Genomic DNA, 11,070 nt, shown 5'->3' on the forward strand with positions numbered 1-11,070 from the left:
CGATCATGACGTAACGTTGCTAGAAAAGACGTGAATCGTCTGTCATGGAAAACGTTTTTCGCTAAAACATCGAATGATGGCGCCAAACCAGCATGCATGCACTCGATCGACCATGCGATCCACAGCATGGGTCGAGCATTCAGCAGCATACTCCTAGATCCTGCATAGCATGCAGGCACAGACCGAGATACACACGCTAGAGCAAGGATATCGGACAACGAAGCCAAAGCTTTCATTTCACACTGTAGTTTTTCTTAGAAGTTTCGTGAGCTTGGCTTGCTTTGGAGCTTCTGCTTTAGAGTTTTATTGACAGCCCTGTAGTTTCATTTCTATTTGCTCCTCCCTCACAAAATGGCGGAGAAACCAGAAGATTTGAATTTACCAGCGTCAGTCGTCACTCGTATCATGAAGGAAGCTGTGAGTCTACGTTTTGACCAACACATTCTCTATATTTCAAGTTTCTTGAAAATGGGCTTCCTTAATCAAGTCACTGGTGATACATTTCATTCACTTTTATGTACGACGTTACTGGAATTCGCTTACATGTACTTCTACAATAATTATTAGTCTCGTTCTCTCTTTCTGCGTATAATTTTATTGCAAATTGGCAAATGTATGGGGGAAAGTACCGTATTTCCTCGATTAATAGACCCGGTCTTTTGTTTTTTGAAGAGGGTTGGACCCCGGTCTCTTATTTGGGCATGGTCCATTATTTGAGCACGGTCCACTATATTTTCATCGGCACATAGCTAGAAATGGTGGATTTAACACGTCATAAATATAGAAGTTCTATATTATGACGTGTTAAAAATCCACCATTTCCAGCGATGTGCCGATGAAAATATAGTGGACCGTGCTCAAATAATGAAAGAAAGCACTAGCCACTACAAAAATTGTAGTTGCGCAACCTAAAATCGCGTCCTTTTTTGATCCACCACGTGCTTTCTTAGTGCGCAAAGCAATGAACTCAAATAAGAGACCGGGTCTCTTATTCGGGCATGGTCTACAATTTTTCCGTGAGGCCTCTAGGAGGGTCTACTATTTGAGCATGGTCCATTAATCGAGGAAATACGGTATGCCTAGGTTCTTGAGATTGGGACGGGCAGATTATTGGTGCATGTGCAGTGTCTGGGATATAAGAGCTTTACACCAGGCAAGACAAAAGTCCTTGATGCCAACTATCGTCCTTTTTCGGTGAGGAAACATTACAGTGGTCTCGCACCCGGACCCCGAAGAGCGCACCGATCGATCCTAGGGGATGTTCATATTTCTTGCGGCTTGAACGTACATGCTGTATACTGCTATGTTGTTGTTTGGAGTACTTATAGCTTGGCCATTTGTCGGCATCGTGCTCTCTAGTGCGCGTTCGGACATGGCTCGTGCTTGTCACCAGGCCACAGCCAATGAGAGGCAGGAATAAGCGGGCCGGGACAGCTAATCTCCTAATCACTTACTCTGTACATGATGCGGTGAGACGGCTGCTCATGGCTGCCAGGGTGTCTTAGCATCTAGGAAGACGACACAAATGACTGGAACGTTTAATGCTCCCCGGCTGAGCATTCCAGTCCCCCATCAAGGCCGATTCATGCACACTAACTCTTGCATAATACGTCGCTTTTGTGGGCCACATGCTGTGTTTGGGGTCATCAGGTCATGGCCGTGATTGCCAGTTGCATAGATCACGGAGAACTTCTACAGTCGACTCCACTTATAACGAACGCGCATATAGCGAACAGTTTTCGCTTATAACGGACCACATCTTGGAGGGCTGCATGTAAACCAAGTGCAGTCGTACTGTCTTGGGGCACATGTCAGTCATGATTTGCTGCTTGTATAGTGCGAGTGCATTTCTGTTATAACGAACTTCGGCTATAAAGAACTGATTTTCCTGCACAATGGTGTTCGTTATAATCAGGAGTCGACTGTAAATGCGGTGTTGAAACGCACATTGTTTCGGGTACTATGGCCTTGATTGCGGTGGCGTTCCTATAATGCATGCGGAAAGTTCAGTCTGACTGCTGAGTGTCGCGCGCACCATAAATGCTTTCTTGCGGGCCCTGCGTAACCTTTTCCAGTGATTTGATCTTGGATGTATGCTACCTGGGCTATACAGTAGAGATTTGTATGTACCCTGGAGGTACGCTATTACATGTACTGTCGGGCGCCAAAGAACAGAGCGCCGAATAACGACCAGGCTAGAATTTCACCAAACACAGCATACCAATGTATAGACCTTATTCGATAACGTGATTTTTGGACTCGCCTCCAGGGATTTGTCATAAGCTAGGGCACGCGTACGAGAAACGAGTGGCAAGAAAGGCCCAGTTCGTACAAAAGAGTAGTAAAATACCGGTATTTATCTACTCCTATGTTCGCACACAGAGTCCACTGTGCACTGAGCGCAGATCTCTTGCCACTCCCTGGTTCCCGGGACCCCGGTTCACGTGATTGTGACGTCTATCGAATAAGGTCTATACACAGTGACTCAACTGTGCATAGACTGTAATACATGAAAATAAGAACGGTCTAAGCTAGGAGGCTGACCACCCCAGTTCTTCGGCGACTGACAGTACTATGGTATACTGAAGTTTCACTACATGTGTGTGCCTGAAGAGTGAATAGGCAAGGAGGGTGCCTTGCGCGCGGTGGTGCTTTGGGTGGTCGAATTTTATCCTTGTTTGCACTGGCTTGTCTCCGGGTTGCATGTGTTTGTGTTGCGCTTGGCAGATTCCAGACGGAGTTGCTGTCTCGAAGGAGGCTCGGCAGGCGATCAGCAAGGCTGCGAGTGTCTTTGTGTTGTACTGCACGGCATGGTGAGTAACTTTCTAGATTCGACTTCTTCTTTTCAACGCTGCCGATCTAAAGTACCAGTGAATTTCGACCTCGTGGATAAGTAGGTGCCGCATCCCTAACACCCTAGCGCCACAAACTGTGTGCTGTGCACTCGAACATGACGCTACTTTATTCACGAAGTCGAATTTCCCTGGGCAGCTCTTTATGTTGGCTGCTGTATCTGGTCGAAGTGTCCCACTGTATGCTGTGTGGCGAAGGGCACCCTTCACAGTTCACAACGCCTTTCGGACGAGCCACTGCGGAAAAGTTTCCGATCACCCTCGCACTGCGCCCGTCACAAGAGAAGCACGCTAATCTGCAAGTGCACTGGGTGATCATGTATACCCACTTATTTTCTCTGGTGGCAATGATGGCGGGCAAGATCTGGCTCTACTACTAGTAGATCAAGATTTGCACGTGATCATGTTCCCAGTTGGAGCACGGCTAGGCCATCTGACCGCTTCTTATCTGATCATGGAGTGACTTGACATGCTTGCCGTTGTGTAGAATTGCTCGTTTCAAGGCTTTCATATTTCTCCAGCTGGTCTCTTTCTGATATGTCTTGTTGCTTCGCTGGCATTGCAGTGCTAATTCACATGCGACGAAAGTCAAGAGAAAGACGTTGTTGGGTGCCGATGTCCTGGCGGCCATGGGTGATATGGAATTTGAACACTTTGTTCCTGACCTGAAAGACAGCTTGGCAGGTATGTACTTCTGCGTTGTATATTATATATTTTATGTGGCTTTAAAAATTGAAAACTATGAAGAACAGATGCAGATACTATTCACAGTCTGCGCATGTGCTGCATTAAGGTTCTTCATTGTGGTGTTGAAAAAATTATTGACGTTTCAGGCCAGTCACCTATCTTCAGATTCAACCAGTAAGTTTCCGTTTTATTGTGGCCTGCTCACTTCGATCGGCTGTATTGATCAAGATTTTCCGGAGTTCTGAGCGTTTGAACCAAATCTCTGTATTACTATTGTGCCCAGCCCTGTGCCTTCTCCACACTCCTACAATGGAGAGTACAATTGAAAGACTACATTGACAAGAAGAGATGACAAAAATAAGTGGACAAGGAGCTGCAGTAACTGCAGGCAATAGCTGACATAAGACTGTCCTAGAAGTAAACAAAGCAATGCCTTGCTAGGAGAGTGCGGTGTAATATGAATGCGAACGAAAGTCACAAGAGAAAATGCAAAGGTTGCAATAGGAAGCGCATTACAATGTAGGCACAGTCAAACCTCGCTTTTCCGGTCCTCTTTTACCCGGATCCCTCGCCATCCGGAAGAAAACCGTTGGTTACCGATTTACAGCATATGCCATGCAGACATACAGTATGTGTGTTCGATTATCCGGTTCCCTCGCCTATCCGGATCTTTTTGTGGAAAACGGATGTGTGCGGTTATGCGAGGTCTGACTGTACAAGTATGGGACTTAGCATCAAACTGGTGTTGCTACTCGATGGGTTCATGTACATGTACTCCTTTCCGTGGATGTGTTGCCACGATCTGGTCCTAACGGGTCTCCACTTGTGCTGGGTCATGTGCAGAATAAATAGAGAGCTACAGTCAAATCTCTTCAGGACGAACACCAAGGGATCGATGATATTTGTTGTCGCAATAACGGGAGTTCTTCTTATCCACAGTTTTTTCACTGCCAATACATGTACATGATATCGGTAGCGACTTTGGAGATGATTACATAGGGAAAGTGTTTGCTCCCCACATGGGTGGCAGTCGTGAGTCAGTCAAGTCGGCTGACAGCACGAGCTCCGGTGTGGCGGAACACTTTTTCCACAGTCAACACACCGTGATTTATCCAATGGAGTTCTGAATACTACTAGTTCTGCTGAAGCGAAAGTTGGCCTTCTCAGTGTTCTTCTTAACCAGGTTTCACTGCATGTCGTATGAAGCTTGGCGTGCATACATGCGTGGCAAGCCGCAGTTAGAGAGAAAAGGAACCCGACCAACCGACCCTATTCGGCTGTTGCAGCTGTGTAGTGACCTGGATTGCTAGTACAGTAAAAACCTGTAACTAAAGAGCACCGTGACTAGCAACCAACCTGGTACTACAGACTACTGCGCCAGGCGCGGACGGTCTCACATTCATATAATATTATGGTTGTGCGGTGCAAACCTCTAACTAAGGACCACCTGCCACTAAAGACCGCTTTCTCTGGCCCCTAGGGGTGGTCTTTAGTCACAGGTTTTACTGTGTAGCTACAACAACACCAATGACTCAGATGAAGAGCAACTGAATATTACTTTAAGAGGGGGTGTAGTTTTGCACTGCTCTCATTCATGTCACGCCTAGTTGTGTCCGTGCACGAAACGTTGGTCTCTTTCCATGCAGTGTTTTGCCCGTCCTAATAACATTATTCTCATACATGATGGGTGGTGGTGTTCGTTCAATGCCGTTGCCTTCTTGTCTGGTTTCTTCCTCCTCGTAGCATTTCGCAAGGACCAGCAGGAAAAGAAGGAGACGGCAGCAGAGCGGCGCAAGGCTGCTCAAGCAGCGGCTGTTGGTACTGGTTCTACGTCCGGTGAGGCTGACTCTGCGGCGACCAACGGACAAGGCGCAGGTACTGTCTCTCCCGCCGGTGAGAATGGCATGGGTGCTGACGGCAGAGCAGATGAAGACGGCAACCCAGACGAGGTGTAAGCATACCCGTTCGCTCTTCATGATATGTAAGTGTGGCCGTGTGTCCGGCAGGATCATGGCTGGTGAGCTACCCTGCACTGGCGTTGTCTCCCCTTGACTTTCATTGCTACTGAACTCCGCTTTGTGGTGCAGGAGGTACTACGGGCCATGCTGATCTACCTCAGCTATGCCATCTTCCTCTGCATTCTAGTTGTCACCCTAACAGCTCCACAGCCTTGGTCCACACTCCTTGAGAATGGTTTTCCAGAGCTATTTTTATTCTTTCGCCTTACTGTACGGTTTTGGAAAACTGTGACGTAATGTGCGGTCTTAACCCTATGACTCTGAGAACTGTGCGTTTTCGATGCTTTTGGGGATGGTGACTTGTTGCCTATGCTGCATCGATACTTCTCCGTATGAGCTTGAGTTAGCCTTGCGCAGTATCTACCTGTTGCTGCTGGTGATGATCTTTTAATGGGTATGTATCCGTGTCTGTATGTAGTGTACTTAGCAATGTACAATTTGTACTAACGGCCTGTAAACTTTCAACACTTTAGGTAACGGCCTAGATGCTCTCGGATTGATTTTTTTTTAAATCTTGTGCAGCCCAGCTTCTTTGCTGCGATTGATGCGCAGTGTTGTATGTCTTGTCGCTTCTTCTGCCCATGCCTCTGGTCATGGGACATGGTATTTTTTTGGCCGCCATAACATCATTGCTAATAGGTGCGAGCGAATATATCTGGACTTTTCATTCTTTGGCCACCAGGGAGAACGTCCGCTACATAGGCTTGATGCAATTGTCTAAAAACTAACCGGGTGGTAATTGGGCACTTTTAAAGTTTATTTGATCGAACACGTTGTCATGGTTGTTGTGATCGCATAATTATACTAATTTTGGAAGCAGCCGGCCTTCTTTTTAGAATTACAAGCTAGGCCACCAGTCACGTCTGTCCAGCAGCTGGTACATGGTGGCTCTGGAATGCCAAGCAGCATGGCATGTGCATGTGCCAAGCATCGGTTTGAGCAAATGCACGTGTGAACATGCAGCCGCGTGCCGTGTGTGGGTGTTGGGGCCGGGGGGGGGGGGGGGGGGGGGGGGGGGTCGTGACTTTTGGGACATGATATAAATTGTACAATAGTGCATGGCAGTATGTGTGCTGGATGCTGCTTCACTTGATTGTTTGCTGGGCATGTAGTCCTGTCATACTACAAGTAAACGCAACAATCCTGAACGGCAGCTGCAGATTCAGCAACGACGTTACGTTATGCACTGCAACTTACACAGGTTTGCATGGACTACAACTCACTCAACTCTCAATAACAGCAACTGGCATTATGCTATCACTAATGTCACAGCTATGTAGCCACAATCTAGTCCAAACTACAAACACTGTAATTCCAAAAAGGAACCCTTGTGAAAATTACCGGTATGCCCGTGTACATGATGTATCCGAATGCCTCCCTCCGGAAATCGCAAAACGACTGGTCTTCCGGCACCGTTTTTTGTTACATTGTTGCGTGTCACAAAAAATGGCGCGGCGCGCCATACGACGCGGAATTTTCGTTCGACTTGCAAAAATAATTGTACAAAAAGGTGTCGGCACCACTCGCAAGGTCGGCGTCGGCACAAGCAAGATTGAACACCGTCCCGCCAGAGTCGTTCAAAGAGAAAGAAGCCGGTCGTCAAAGTGGACCACAGGTTGCTTACCACCACAGTTTTACTTCGTGACCTCTCCGTGGATCCAGTCAGGATGAGCGACGACTTGCTGTGGGCTGTGAAGAACGGCGACCTGGAACAGGTCAAGTCTCTGTCAGCGTCAGCTGATGTAAATGCTGTGTTGAAGAATGGCCGTATGGCGCTTCACTACGCTGCCGACTTCGGCCAAGCTGAAGTGATCGAGTATTTGCTCTCGATTGGAGCTAATGTGGATCTTGCTGATTCCTACGGTATCACCCCACTGCTTGCTGCGATCTATGAGGGTCATTTGGAGTGTGTGCAGCTTTTAGTGAAGAAGGGAGCCAACAAATCCCTGAAGTCCCCTGATGGTCGATCTTACGCAGAATGTGCCGAGGATGATGAAATTCGCCAGGCTCTTCAATAGTCACCTCCAAAAGCCAGCTGTTCTTGACACCATCCATCGTTGTACAGTAAGCTGAGGTTAGCGTGATTAGCATTTTATGTGTTTTCGCGGGACTTGTGCAAATCTAACTGAAGAGAACTGAGAGTATCGTTCATTTTGGCGATGCTAGTTGCCTTCGTCTTTTCAGCACTTACTTATCCTGCCATTTGAGCTGTCTCCGCCAAGTTTATGCTTACCCTAATTTAAGTTTCCGTACGAATTTTTACCCTCACAGGGATTTCATTTTTAGGTTCTCCAAGATGCTGTCATGAAAGATCCCAGCAAATAGTGTACAGTCATGTACAGCTATACCATGGTGGTGATTTTGTCTGTGCTATGTTATTGTATAGAGCCTTAGACTCCGAGGAGAATGAAAAGAGTATGAACATTTCATTTTATTGTTGGGAATTATTTCCATTTTTTGCACATCGTGGCCACCCCCGACTCAGATATGCACACCATTCTGCTGGACTATGGCGACAATTTGCTGTCTCTTTCTGACACTATCTCTGTGACGTATACCCACCCTGGCGTGTTGTTGGCGTTTCCGCGTACATTCGGGGATCGGCCTTGTGTCGAGTGACTTGCATAGACTTGGGTGGGCATCCTGGCCCAGTCGCCGTGTGCATGTGTTTGTTCGCTAGATTTTGCAATATCGGGGCACCCTTTGAGTGTGTTGATAGTTGAGTAGTATCTTTACTGTACATTTGGAGGGGCATCCTGGCCCAGTCGTTATATGCATGTGTTTGTTCACTAGATCCTCCATATGCAAGTATGTGCCGTTGTGCAGTGAGCTTCAGCGTGAGGCCTCACAACTCACAAGGTGTACCGCACACAATTATGTACAGTTTGTCTCAGCTGGGGATATTTTTCTGTGTTTGTGAGCACCTTTCGTTGTCAATGTGTCTGGGTCAGAGTATCTTGTGTATGCTACATGTACCGTGTATATGTGTGCTCCCGAATAGTACTTGCCATATGCGCTGTGTGCCAGGGACGCCCTGTTGAGTTTCTGTTCATGTTTGGCAACATAGGGTCCGTTAGAGGTGCAACGAGATGCCGTCGGACTCTCATGTTACCGTTAGTATTTGCTTGCAGTGTTCTTTCGCTGGCGAGACAAGGACTGCATTCTAAGTCATAGGTGTCTTTGTTGGGTTAGCTGCCTCTGGGCTACAGATCTTGTTGTGGCTTGTGTGACTTGTTATGGTTCTCATCAGGGAGTACAGTCGTCCCTCTCTAATCCGGCACCTTTTGCAACGGCGTTTTCTGCTGGATAAACAAGGGTGCTGGATTATCATATTCTGCCCTCCAACCCGGCCCACCTGTTAACGTACCTGTTGGTGTTGTACGTCAAAACGTAGGGATTTTCTGTGTCAATCCAAGTACTTTGGTGAATGCATGTCTTTAATTAACAAACACTTGGGAATATCCTGTGCGCTGGCATAGGATATTCCCAAGTGTATGTTACATGTGTTGTGCATGTTACAATGCTCCCTGACGGTTTGCGATGTAAAACTGCTGGATTAGAAAATCAAATTATGTACAGTTTGAGTGATTTGTTGCAGAAAATCGCTGCTGGAGGCTGGTCTTCCGGCACCGTTTTTTGTTACGATGTTGCGTGAATTCAAGTGCCGGATTAAAGCGTAGAAAATGAACTGAAAAACCCGTTTTGCCAGAAAGTGTGCTGGTTTGCAAGGGTGCTGGCTGGATAAACAAGTGCCGGATTAGAGAGGGACGACTGTACTAAGAAGTCGAAGGATGTAAAGCGTTTTTTGTTTTTTTTTGTTTTTGATGTGTTGTTATGTGGTACGTACATTTGTTGTGGTTATCGGCATGGTTCAACTGCCCAGACAGGTTGCTTGACCAGCACTGTCCCTGCATATCTGCTCAGATACCTGGATGACCAGTACCGTGCCAGGAGCCTGTGCAGCTTTCTTCTAGACCTGCAAACACTGGGATGTGAACTGATGCAGAGCACAAACTTGTTTCTAGCAATCAGATGTCATTGAACAGCACTGTACTACTCGTACTGACTGCCAAGTATGAGTTGGTCCCACAGTCCAGCTAGGGCCCGTATTCAAATATTACGCTCTCCATTCAGGCTTCCCTTTGCTGAAATGGTATGCCCGATTATTGGTAGAAATCAGAGAGTTGCATTCTTTACCACTTACCGATGGAAGTTAGGTATGTCCAGGTCTGGGTGTGACTCCCTGGCAGAGATGATCAATTATGGCTCTAATGCACGAGCCGCCATTTCAACGCCAGAAAAAGTTGCAAGCAATTACATGTAGAGATGTGTAATAATGTTGTTTGAGAGAGTGTGATTTGGTCACTTTAGACGCGATATAACTGACTCAGTCTGGGTACGGAATAGGCGTAGCAACCTTGGCTGTACATCTGAAATGAGTCTGAAGGCACACGAGAAATAATTCAAATACTGTAGTGTCTTGTATAAAGCCTGTCTTGTTTAGAAGTCTGTTTTGAATACAAGCCTGATTTTTAAGATACGCTGTCAGCACATAAGCCTGGTTTAGTGTGACATACGTAGAGATACATCATTTGAATAGAAGCCTAGCACTGATATCGGCTTATACTGCCGTAAGCACCTGCTTTTATACACGACATTACAGTAAGCGAGTATCCATTTTTCCGACATGTCATCTGTGACTTGCCCTTTTAACCCCCATGGCATTGGGGCTAAGGTTGCAGAAAAGTAGCGAAAAAAAGTGTTGAGCATCTTGTGCTCGTGCTTTTCTGCCGACTTGACTTGACACTTGACTGACTTATGACCGCCATCCAGAGCATAACACTGTCTGTGTCACTGAGTGCATGTACAGTATGCAAGTGATAACTTTCTGACTTTAATGGTCATAGTGACATGCACAAACAAACATGCACCATCCATACCAAGATTTGTACAAAGACTGAAAGTGCATGTTGGACAAAATAACAATAATCAGCATTTATGCTATGACCACGATATTGGTACTGTAGCACACCGCATTTACACAATTATTTCAGTTTAGCACTAGTTTCATGTGATGATGTCCTTACGATGTAGGTATTGGCTACTATTGCAGTGTGTGGTTTTTAAAAACGATCCAAAATGCGTGCCATTGAGTGGCTTTGAAGTGAGAATTTGATCCCAATAGGTGATAGTTATTAATCTAGCCAATTACACATGCCGCTGGTCTAAGTTGAGTGGACAAGATACTTTTGCTTTTGTGTTTTGCATTATAACCGTCGCGGGTTGTTACAATAACCGCCTGTTTATGCTGGTAGCCGACCTCTACCTGGACTATAAGTATAAGTACATGGATACGGACAGCTTGCAAGAAGACAAGAACACTTATTATCACCGATAAAAGCACCAAGGGCGAGGAATATCAAGCTAGCACATTTGCAATGCAGCAAAACAAACAGCTGCCCCGGCGTGACTACAATGTTTCTTTTACACAATACACGTATAGTATAGCAGGT

General features: G+C 46.3%; 2 protein-coding genes across 2 annotated transcripts; both read left to right on the top strand.

Annotated features, from left to right (window-relative positions):
* Positions 1 to 171: 171 nt before the first annotated feature.
* On the top strand, positions 172 to 6,417 carry LOC135823950 (DNA polymerase epsilon subunit 3-like). Its single transcript, XM_065336828.1, has 4 exons — positions 172 to 417; positions 2,728 to 2,813; positions 3,418 to 3,536; positions 5,283 to 6,417. The coding sequence occupies exons 1-4, from the start codon at positions 352 to 354 to the stop codon at positions 5,492 to 5,494; spliced, it is 483 nt and encodes a 160-aa protein (XP_065192900.1). The 5' UTR covers positions 172 to 351; the 3' UTR covers positions 5,495 to 6,417.
* Positions 6,418 to 7,078: 661 nt separating this feature from the next.
* LOC135823946 (myotrophin-like) lies at positions 7,079 to 8,114 on the top strand. Its single transcript, XM_065336824.1, has one exon. The coding sequence runs from the start codon at positions 7,225 to 7,227 to the stop codon at positions 7,573 to 7,575; it is 351 nt and encodes a 116-aa protein (XP_065192896.1). The 5' UTR covers positions 7,079 to 7,224; the 3' UTR covers positions 7,576 to 8,114.
* Positions 8,115 to 11,070: the final 2,956 nt, after the last annotated feature.

Source organism: Sycon ciliatum, chromosome 8 (genome assembly GCF_964019385.1).
Source record: "Sycon ciliatum chromosome 8, ocSycCili1.1, whole genome shotgun sequence".
NCBI classification, from domain to species: domain Eukaryota; kingdom Metazoa; phylum Porifera; class Calcarea; order Leucosolenida; family Sycettidae; genus Sycon; species Sycon ciliatum.